The sequence below is a fragment of the Danio aesculapii genome, chromosome 4 (genome assembly GCF_903798145.1).
Source record: "Danio aesculapii chromosome 4, fDanAes4.1, whole genome shotgun sequence".
Classification (NCBI taxonomy): Eukaryota; Metazoa; Chordata; class Actinopteri; order Cypriniformes; family Danionidae; genus Danio; species Danio aesculapii.
Genome location: NC_079438.1, coordinates 2,167,275 through 2,178,034, shown reverse-complemented (window position 1 = coordinate 2,178,034; position 10,760 = coordinate 2,167,275). Strand labels below are relative to the sequence as shown.

The 10,760-nt window shown below is 41.0% G+C and overlaps 1 protein-coding gene across 2 annotated transcripts in view; it reads right to left on the bottom strand.

The window, feature by feature from the left end:
* LOC130222762 (cytolytic toxin-alpha-like) overlaps nucleotides 1-7,503 on the bottom strand; it is an 11,856-nt gene extending 4,353 nt beyond the window's left edge. Inside the window, exons 1-3 of one of the 2 annotated variants that reach the window (XM_056455299.1) lie at nucleotides 7,431-7,503; nucleotides 6,393-6,485; nucleotides 1-518 (exon numbers count right to left, since the gene is read on the bottom strand). The exon at nucleotides 1-518 is cut by the window's left edge and continues 1,204 nt beyond it. In XM_056455299.1, the coding sequence (XP_056311274.1) occupies nucleotides 1-518; nucleotides 6,393-6,483 (609 nt within the window). In that variant the 5' untranslated portion in view covers nucleotides 6,484-6,485; nucleotides 7,431-7,503. Of the gene's footprint in view, nucleotides 519-2,800; nucleotides 2,884-6,392; nucleotides 6,486-7,430 lie in introns of those variants that run through there. The other variant, XM_056455300.1, reaches the window with a different exon arrangement.
* Nucleotides 7,504-10,760: the final 3,257 nt, after the last annotated feature.

The window sequence follows — 10,760 nt, the reverse complement described above, 5'->3', positions numbered from 1 at the left end:
GGATATCTTCTCGGCTTTGTCCTTGTCACTGTCTGTCATTTTTACAGATCCTTTTCCCTCAATGGAAAATGAAGGGATCTTTTTGATCATTACATTTAATTCTCCCTTAATCTCCTGGATATTCTCATCCGTTGATAATGTCCTGTCGAACACCATGAATGCCTGGGCTCCGTACAGTACAGCCGTGATCACATGAGTTGCAGTTTTCTGCTCAAACACTTGAGGGTAGGTGATATCCTGCAGCTGACTGATGATGAGCTGGTCAAATCTGGTTGTTTCACTGTAATACATTGTTACTCTTGACTGTTGGTTTGAGGTTTTGGTGTCACGCAGGTATCTGGCAGATCCTCCCACCTCAATAAGCCCCCCCAAGAAGCTGGCTTTCAGGGAAGCATTTATATCCATTAAATTACACTTATCAGAGATGGAATCAGAGCTGCTGAACTTCAAATCAGTCCTGGGCTGAGGATGGGTGTCCAAATTGTCATTCATTGATTTCTTGTTCCACAGAGTAACACCTGAAATAAGATAGTACAGTGAAGATAAAGCAAACCAAATGAAAGCAAAATAGAGAACTTGGAGGTCACTGCTCATGTGTCCCATCAGTCCTACACCACCTACTCACTCCAAGTTGGTATCAAACTTACAATTCTTTGCATGGGAGGCAGATGCTGTAACGAGGAGGCTAAAGACCGCAACCTCCAATGTCTGTCGCTAGAGCAACTTTTGAGATCAGAGGAGTGCAGTTTACCTGCACAGCACTTCACTAGCTGACCTCACTGTTACACTCAGTCCTAGTTTAAGTTATTTTAACAGGAGTGAAAGAGCAGTTTAAAAACATTATATATGAGATGTCAGCACCTAAGAGGCAAAGTACCACAATCTTGAGGGAACCGTAGCCTGAAAGGGGGAATGGGGGTATTTGTGACAAGAGGCGTGGGAGTGGAGTGAGACTGGTGATTTTAGTGTCGAGCATCACTTGCATGCCACTTTGGTTTTCTGTCCTACAGAGGAGTTAAGATTGAAAGACCTAAAGCTGAAACTGTCAAGGTCAAAAGACCTGAGACACTTTGGCACAATCCCAATTCTACACCTTAGCCCTTCCCCTTACCCCTACCCCTCATTTTGCGAGTTCACGTGAAGGGGTAGGGGTGTCCCAATTCTCTTTAGCTTGAAGGCGTAGGGCTTACAGCAGTCCCACAACATTCTGTCAGTCGGTGACACTCAAATACCCTGTCAGAAAAGTCAAGTGACTGCCCTCATAGCAAGATATCCCTGGCCCACACAATCAGCTTTTGCTTGGCCCACATGCTGTAGTGAATTACGGTACATGACTGGACCAAGTCTGGCTTCCAGACAAGGGCCAAACATGGCCCATATCTAGGCCAAGTCTCAACCATAACTGAGCCTAAACTGGGCCAGATATGTTGGTGTCCCGACTGCAATGAAATTGATAAACCCATAAAGCATTGCGTTTCAGGCATGCTATGGGCAGACAAACATGGCCCACATATTAGTTATTAGCATCTGGGCCAAATACTACAATTTACATCTGGCTCAAGTATTGTGTGCCGCGTTAAAGACAGTGACACCTCTGCCAAACCAGGACCATGTTTGGCCCACATGCTGTATGCCAGTGCCGGATGAATGCCTGCTGTGCCAGATTTATGTCAAATCTGGGCCAGCATTCTTTGCTACCTGGGTGGGAATGAGCTCTTTACAGTGTCTGGTATACTGTTAGTGTTGTTTTCGTGTGTTTACATAGATGAATATGGCCACGGTGTAAATGCGCAGTACAGTTACGAGCTTATCACCACATTGTATCTTTACGATAACATAATATATGCCTTCAGTGATTTCCTGAAGATAAATACCAAAAAATAACACAACTGGAATAACTACAGCAGAAGTGATCATTGATCACGTATGAAGCAAGAGATCGCGATGACATAGCCTATGATGACGTGTGCAGGAGTTGTAGTGGTGTCCCATTTTTTAGGGGTACGTTTTAAAGCCCTTCCCCTTCACACTCCGTTTTAAGGACCAAGGGGAAAGGGAAGGGATACAAAAATAGAATTGGATTGGGCCTTAATATTTTGCTTATGTGGCAGTAATCTGGAAAGAGCTTATGTCATTAGTATTATGTGAATTATTAATTATTATTATTATAATTAAAGCTCATTTTGTTAGTTTGCTTATTTTTCTCAAGTGTTTGCTGGTTCCCACAATCTCCATCCCTCAACTGAATTGTGAACAATTATAGTCACTAAATCATTCAAGTGCCCCCAAAAAGGTGGTTGTCTAATCGGTTCAATACTGCAGCCGGAAATTCTCTCCAGTTAAGCGACGAACAGACAAAGTAAAAATACAGTGTCTTTAAAGACATTTAAAGTGCCGCTATTATGGATTATAAAAGGTCATATTTTTGTTTGGGATGCCCCCAACAACAGGCTAATATGCATGTAATTTAAAAAAAAACTGATAATTTGCATTTAGTTTTATCAACAACCCCAAATCAGAAAAAGTTGAGACAGTATGGAAAACGCAGATAAAAAAAAGAAAGTAGTGATTTCTACATTTACTTTGACTTGTATTTCATTTCAGACAGTACAACAAACATTATTTAATGAGTTCCTCGAGATATTTATTCTTATTTTATTCCATTTTTGGAATTGCAGCACATTTCAATTTACTAGAACTTCTATGTTAAGATACTTTGACACAATCTACACTGTAAAAGCGCTAGAGAAATAAACAAATTGAATTGAATTCAAAAAAGTTGGAACAGTAAAGCGTTTACCACTTTGTAATGTTGCCGTTCCTTTTCACAACACTTAAAAGACGTTTAGGGACTGAAGACACCAAGTGATGAAGTGCTTTAGGTGACATTTTGTCCCATTCTTCCTGCAAACATGTCTTGAAGTGGGCAACAGCACAAGGTCTTCATTGTCGCATTTTGCGCTTCAACGTGCCCCACATTCTCTATAGGAGACAGGTCAGGACCGCAGGCAGGCCAGTCCAATGCCTGTATCCTTTTTCTCCGCAGTCAGGACTTTGTAATGTGTGCAGAATGTGGCTTCCCATTGTCTTGTTGAAATATGCATGCGCATCCCTAGAAAAGAAGGCAGCATATTGTGCTCAAAATCTAAAATGTATCAGTGGTGCCATCACAGAAGTGCAAGTTACCTTTGCCAAGGGCACAGACACAACCTCATACCAAGGCAGACCCTGGCTCAGACCCTGGCTTTTGGACTTGTTGCTGGTAACAGTCTGGATGATCTTTTTCTTCTTCAAAAATACCTGAAATACTGATTCATCTGACCACAGCACACATTTCCACTGTGTGATGGTCTATCCCAAACAACCCCGAGCCCAGAGAAGTCGACGGCGCTTCTAGACACTGTTAACATAGGGCGTCCTTTTGGCAAAGTACAGTTTTCACTGGCATTTGTGGATGTAACTACATATTGTGCTACTTGACAAAGGTTTGCCAAAGTAGTCCTGAGCCCATGTGGTGATATCGCTTATAGATGAATGAGGATTCTTGATGCAGTGCCGCCTGAGGGATTGGAGATCACGGTAGTTCAGCTTAGGCTTGCGTCCTTTATGTGCTGTAATTCCTCCAGATTCCTTGAATCTTTTAATGATGCCCTGCACTGTTGAAGGTGAAATATCCAAATGTCTTCCTCTCTTTATTTGAGGAACATTGTTCTTAAACATTTCAATAATATTCTCACATATTTGTAGGCAAACTGGCGGTCCTCGACACATCTTTGCTCCTAAACGACTAGACCTTTCTTGAATGCTGCTATTGTACCAAATCATAATTACAATCACCTGTTGACATCACCCGTTTTAAATCACATCATTATTTAACCAATTTACCTGATTTGGAAATCCCTACTTTCTTTTTTATTTCCTTTTCCATACTCCCTTAACTTTTTCTGATTTGGGACTGTAATTATCATGACTTGGTAGAGTCGTGGAGATGAAAATAAAAGACTCCTATAAGATTTGTTCAGAGGGTAATTTTTCCAAAGCCCCTCCTCTATGTGATGCTAACCTGCCATGATTGGTCAACTGCAAGCAGCGCATGTTGGGAACGGAACGACCATTGTGGCTTATAAGTGTTGAAGCAAGCCGCCTGGGTACTAGGGTTGGGCGATGTTGACCAATTTGGCATCGTAAGATGTCTAATGTGAAACATCCCAATGGACGATGGCATCGTCGTCATAGGCGGGGGTGGGGGTGGTGGTTGTTAAATATCAATTATTTCATAACATTAATTAATTGTAGCCTACTGTTTTCGCTACCTGACCCGCATGGTCTTTGCTTTACCCATAACCAAACCATAAATGAATAAAGTTACACACAAATGACCACATGTCAATCACTTTTTCCGCAGGACTCTGGCATGAATAGGCAGAGTGATCTATGTCGTTATAATAGCTTTTTCCTGCAGCTGGAGCTTCGAGAGTTCGTTTGGAGGTCACTGTAATTTCTCTTGTGATTGATGATAACTTCCTTATTTTATTATTATTATTATGAGGAAATAATAACAAGTAAAGATGCCAGGGCTCGACTGTTTTGAAAAGTCAGAAAATATAGTTGGAAGCATTTGAGCGGGTGCATAAATTGTTGTCATGCGACCTGTTTTCACTGCAAAATCCTCCCCGCATGTGCGGATTTAAGAGACGTTTATGCAGAATGCATCTTTGCACCTAAAAACACCAAACGCAGCACTCTGGAACAGATTGAAACAGTTGTTTTTTTTTTTTTATTGCTGAAGTGAAAAAAACTGCAATGCTTGCCACGCCTTTGGGCTCTTCTTATTAGCCCACTGCTCTAAAACTGAACGCGAATGGATTGGTTAATATCAGCTGTCAATCACTCAGTCAACACCTCCTGCCTTCAGATGAAAGGAGCTACAACCGCGAAAACGTGAAGCGCTGAAGATGAGAGAATATTAACAACACTGACAGATTTAGTTTTAGAAACCACCTGAAGTTACTAATAATGACACATCTTATTAGTGATCATGTGATGAATGTTAATCCACCATTTACACTTTTCCAAGAGTGGATGAAAGGCTTCAAGTCCGCTATGAAAATAACTAAAGCCATTCACTGGAAAATCTGTGGGACGGGGTTTGCAGGTAACAGCGTTTGCCACTGAATCTACACATTTTAAGCGCGAGAGGTACTGTATAATCCTTCATTTAATCCTCACGATGCTGTCAGCCGTGCAATCGGCAGCTTTATGTAAAATTTAACACAGCTCATGAAAAGACCATTATTGCTATTAAGATGAGATGCAAATAATAAGTTATATATCAATATAAATGTGGGGCGGGGCGATGGATCGCGATGCTGGCTCAGCATCATGAAGTTTATCGGCCATCGGCGATCGTCTACCGGCCCAACCTTACTGGATACAGTAAATGTACTGTATTTTTATTTCCTTTTTTGTTGTTGTTATTTTTTTAAACACTGTCAGCAATGGTTGATTGCACTGTACAAATTATACACTTATCCAGAGCAAGCAGAAGGGCTGCCAAAATCACTCTGGACCCCTCACACCCAGCACACTGCCTCTTTGAACTTTTACCTTCTGGTCGACGCTACAGAGCACTGCGCACCAGAACAGCCCGACACAGAAACCGTTTCTTCCCTCAGGCAAACCATCTCATGAACACTTGATAATAATTGTGGAACCAACATCACTACTTGCTATACACTTTTATACACTTATTTAACAACACACTTTACATGCCAATTTGCACATAACAGCTGCACATATAACATTATATATAGTAATATACCTGTCCATACACTTGTCAATCTGTATATTTACACTCACTACTTACTTCTATTTTTTTTTAAATATATTTATTATCTGTTTTTGTCCTGTCTCTGTTATCCTGTTGCACTGTAGAAGCTCTGTCACCAAAACAAATTCCTCGTATGTGTGAACATACCTGGCAATAAAGCTCTTTCTGATTCTGATCTGATTCTAATATATATTCAACAAAGGCAGCAACACCAAAGCTCTAAAAATGCTAATTTATTCAATTAAAAAGGCTGACACGAAGCGTGTAAATTTCACTGTATAACCATAACTGAAATTTATTGAAAATGAAATTTTAAACAAAGTTTACATTATTTCTGAAACATATCAAGTTTTTAAAAATGCTTCTCAAATGTTGATCGCCATTGTATACTAAGACACAATTGCTTTTAAGCTAAACATGCACATCTTTAATAATAATAATAATAATAATTAGAAACGTTTTAAAATGTAAACATTTCTGTGCTTCGTGTTATTGTTCAGTTTGTTGATTTCACATATGGATGAAAAAGAAGCAAAAATAAATCAAATAAAAGGTACTCCACCTGGAATGAAGGAATCCTTTCGGCAGTCATAAAGCATACCAGGAAACATAGATCTTCCAAGAGCTGCCATTTCAATCGAATCTGATGCCATGGCTGTAATAAATAATCAATCATATTTATCAATCATACGTTTACATTCAACCAAATAATCCAAATATCCAAATGGTAATTTTTTTATCAATATTGAAATAATATGAAAAGAATTATGCGAATTAGACTTATGAACTGGTCAGTGAAGCAGAATCAATTGCGCATGTATGACCGTTATATTCAAGATTACTCAGCTAACATTATTCATTCATTCTCTTTTCGGCTTAGTCCCTTTATTAATCCGGGGTCGCCACAGCGGAATGAACCGCCAACTTATCCAGCATATGTTTTACGCAGCGGATGTCCTTCCAGCTGCAACCCATCTCTGGGAAACATCCACACACACTCATTCACAAACATACACTACGGACAAACCCAATTCACCTGTACCACATGTCTTTGGACTGTGTGGGAAACCGGAGCACCCGGAGGGAACCCACGCGAACATACAAACTCCACACAGAAATGCCAACTGACCCAGCCTTGAACCAGCCACCTTCTTGCTGTGAGGCGACAGCACTACCTACTGCGCCACTGCGTCGCCCCAGCTGTCATCATCACATTGAAAAACTATAGTTCATGTAAACAGAACTCTCGTAATAAGAAAAAATAATAATGAAACTAAAAAAAAAAAACAACAATAACATTAAAGTAATTAAAATTAGTACGAAACAACTTATTACCCTTCCAGAATTGCCAGTAATCCATGTCTTGACATACATAAAACCTGTCAGACTATAGGTTTAGGTGTTTTGTTGATGCTTTGCAGTTTTGAGGAAACTGAAATATACTGCATCATTGACTATATTTGCATGTGTATGAATAAAGTGAATATTTCTAATAATCAGAGTAAGAGCATTGTTATGAATACATGTCAGGAGCAAAGCTCTTATTTTAAATGCAGTTTCCATTATATTATTTTCTAGGAATTGCGGTTATTTTTCTTACCGCCGTTACTCACGCCACACCGAATGAGTCCACAAGATTCTGTTAGTGCACCTGACCACTGGAGCAGGCAACCACTTTCACAGTGGCACACTGTACTTTAACCCTCATGCATACATGTGGACTTTGGTTAGAACGGTAGATTAAAGTGTTTACATGCTCTGATTAAAGCGGGGGTGGGGCATCGTCAAGTATTTACAATTTCAAAGAATTCGATTTGAAGGAAATTACATCTGTGTCACAAATGCATGTGACAAACTAAACGAACTAAACAATTCAAACTCCCCATAACACTCAATCTGAGCACTGAGCTCGTTTGCCTGAAACAATGCAAGAAACTTTCAAGAGATGTTTGTTTCCCACTCATGCTGAAGGTTATACAGTCGCACAGTAGACCGAAAGCAACTCTTTCAGGGCTGTGAACCGGTGGTTAGGACTCTAGAACTGTTGTATTTCAGCCGCATTGGAGGGTTGTTGAGCACGAACCATATATTTTAAGGTCGCGCCACAGCATCTCAATTGGATTCAGGTCAGGACTTTGACTAGGCCACTCTAAAGTCTTTATTTAGTTTTTCTTCAGACATTCAGAAGTGAACTTGCTGGTGTGCCTATACTGCCATGCTTAGATATGTCAAACAGCACTCAGTCAAAAAATTGTTGGACAATTGTTTGTACTTTGGGAACCTTGTGTTAAGCGGAAAAAAAATGATTGAGTTACAGTTTTTCATAATTGCAAAGAAGCTGTCCTAAAATAATTAGTCTCACCGGGTCATTACTAGGAAAACTGCCACATACCTAAAGAAGGTACTGTATCAACATTTGCATTCAGGCGATGATAAAGCTCAGTGGTTAGCACTGTCGCCTCACAGCAAGCAGGTCGCTGGTTCGAGCCCTGGCTGGGTCAGTTGCCGTTTCTGTGTGGAATTTGCATGTTGAATGAATGAATCAAGATAGAACAAAAACTATATATTTGTGTTTCTTTGTTTTAAAGCAGCGGTTCTTTAGGTTGCTATATAATATAAGGCAACTTAAAAAAAACAATGACAGAGTAGAAAGGCTCCAAGGAAAGCCAGGCTTTTATTAAAGGACTTGAATTCTGAAAACTTAAAGTGCATTTCCCGATGCATCCACAAGGAGGCATTATAGTTATAGTTTCGCTTCCTGTTGCTTTCATTATTATTGAAGCCTGGTTTATACTTCTGCATCAAGTGATCGGCGTGACCCGCGGCGCATGCAATGCGCGTAGCTATGCATTCATAATTCTGCGCACTTTTACTGTTACTCTGCAATGACACTTCCGAAACGCTAGTTGGCAGTGAGGTGTTTATGTTCCTCGGTGTCGAGTTTCTTCGCTGGTGTTTTGTTTTTTTCTGAACGCTACCTTAAAGTACAAGTGGCTCAAACTCGCTCATTTTGAGGGTGGAACCGGCGAACGTGCAACAACTTTAACCATGAGGTAAACACAAAACAAAAGTGTTCATTTGGAGCTCCTTCATGAGATTTAACAGTTGTAAACACTTGCTCCAACGGACTTGCGCAGCTCTCGGTCCCGCCCACACTCGTCAGCGCTACCAAGCCGACCAATCACAGAGCTTGCGCTATGCATCGTTGCGACGTGTAGTTACATTTTTTGAGAGTTGCATGTCAGGGACGGCCACGGCGAGGGCTATAACCTGGTTTATGCTTCTGCGTCAAGTGATCGGCATGACCTACGGCGCAAGCCTTGCACGTAGCCGTGCATTTATACTTCTGCTCGCTGTTTCTGTTGCTCTGCAATACACTTCCGAAACGCCAGTGGCAGTGGGTGTCTATGTTTCTCTGTGTCGAGTTCCTTCGCAGGTGTTTTGTTTTTTCTGAACGCTTCCTTAATGCACAAGTGGCTCAAAAGACCCCTTTCCACTGAGTGGTACGGTACGGTTCGGTTTGGTACGCTTTTATAGCCGTTTCCACTGTCAAAAAGCGTACCGAACCGAACCGTACCGTACCCCTTTTTCGGCACCCTTTCGAAAGGGTACCAAACACGAGAAAGGGTACCAAAAGGCGGAGCCACACGCACAGCTGAACTTTATTGGTTTACAGAGATACGTCATTCGCTTTTGCAACAAGCCAGAATGAAAACAAAAAACCCGCCATGTTTAAAATACATAGCCGACGAGCCGAGACATTACAGCGGAATGATTTATACAAATAATAACGAGCCATGGTCAATCTGGGCTCAAACAAACCTTGTCGTCGTCTGGATGAACAGCCACAAAGCCAAGAAGAAGAGCAGATTTACCCTGTGCCCCGTAGTTTTTTACGAGCCAGTCTGAGGCGCGAGCGGTTTTGCTTTCTTGCTAGCGCTCGCGCGCGTCTAACATTATAGCTGAAATAACAAACTTCTTGAGCTGATGATAATAACCTGCGCTTGATTATTGACGTGCTTTTAAAACCCGATCCTGTCAGACACTGACAAACACAAGAGTAAAGCGCGAAGAAGCAAAGGAGAAGCCGGAAAAAAAGGAGCACATTATTATTCAGCAAACATGAACAAAATGCCATGATTAACTAACTTATTATCTTCACATTTTGGACTAATATGAACTCAGAATGATGGAATTACTCTCTAACAGAGGCTACATGTGCTGCTGAAGATTACAGACACAGATGAGAGGTTTTCACTGACTGTGGGCTATAATTTGTGTTGTTTTGAACCTAAATACGGACGAAATCTCTGCTGTGTGTAGTTCTTCTGTAGTTGGGAACATATCGGAGACTGTAAGGGGCTGTATGTGTTTATATATGTTCATTTATTTAGTTATTTAATATAATTACAGACGTTACAGTAGGCTGTTTCGCACTGTCATTGATCTGCAGTTATAATCAACTCATGTTCATTGAAAAGTTAGTAATAAACATTTCTACACAAGTATTTATGTGTGTAAAGCATCTGTTTTGTGAGAAGTGCTTCTCATATGATATGTGAGCGACCCGTACAGCTTTATTGTAGACATTTCCTCGAGCGAGAATGACGTCGACTGAAACTTTCTGTCATACACCACGCCCACCAAAAGGGTACCCTTGTTAGTGGAAACGCAAGCCTAATAAAGGTGACCCGTACCAAACCGAACCGTACCGTACCAGTCAGTGGAAACGAGCCAAAATTCTCTCATTTTGAGGCGGGAACCGGCGGACGTGCAACAACTTTAATCATAAGGTAAACACAAAACAGCAGGGACTCCTTCATGGGACTCCACACTTGTAAACACCCGCTGCATCACACATGCGTGGCTTTCACCTCCGCCCACACTTGTCAGTGCTACCAAGCCGACCAATCACAGAGCTTGTATTACA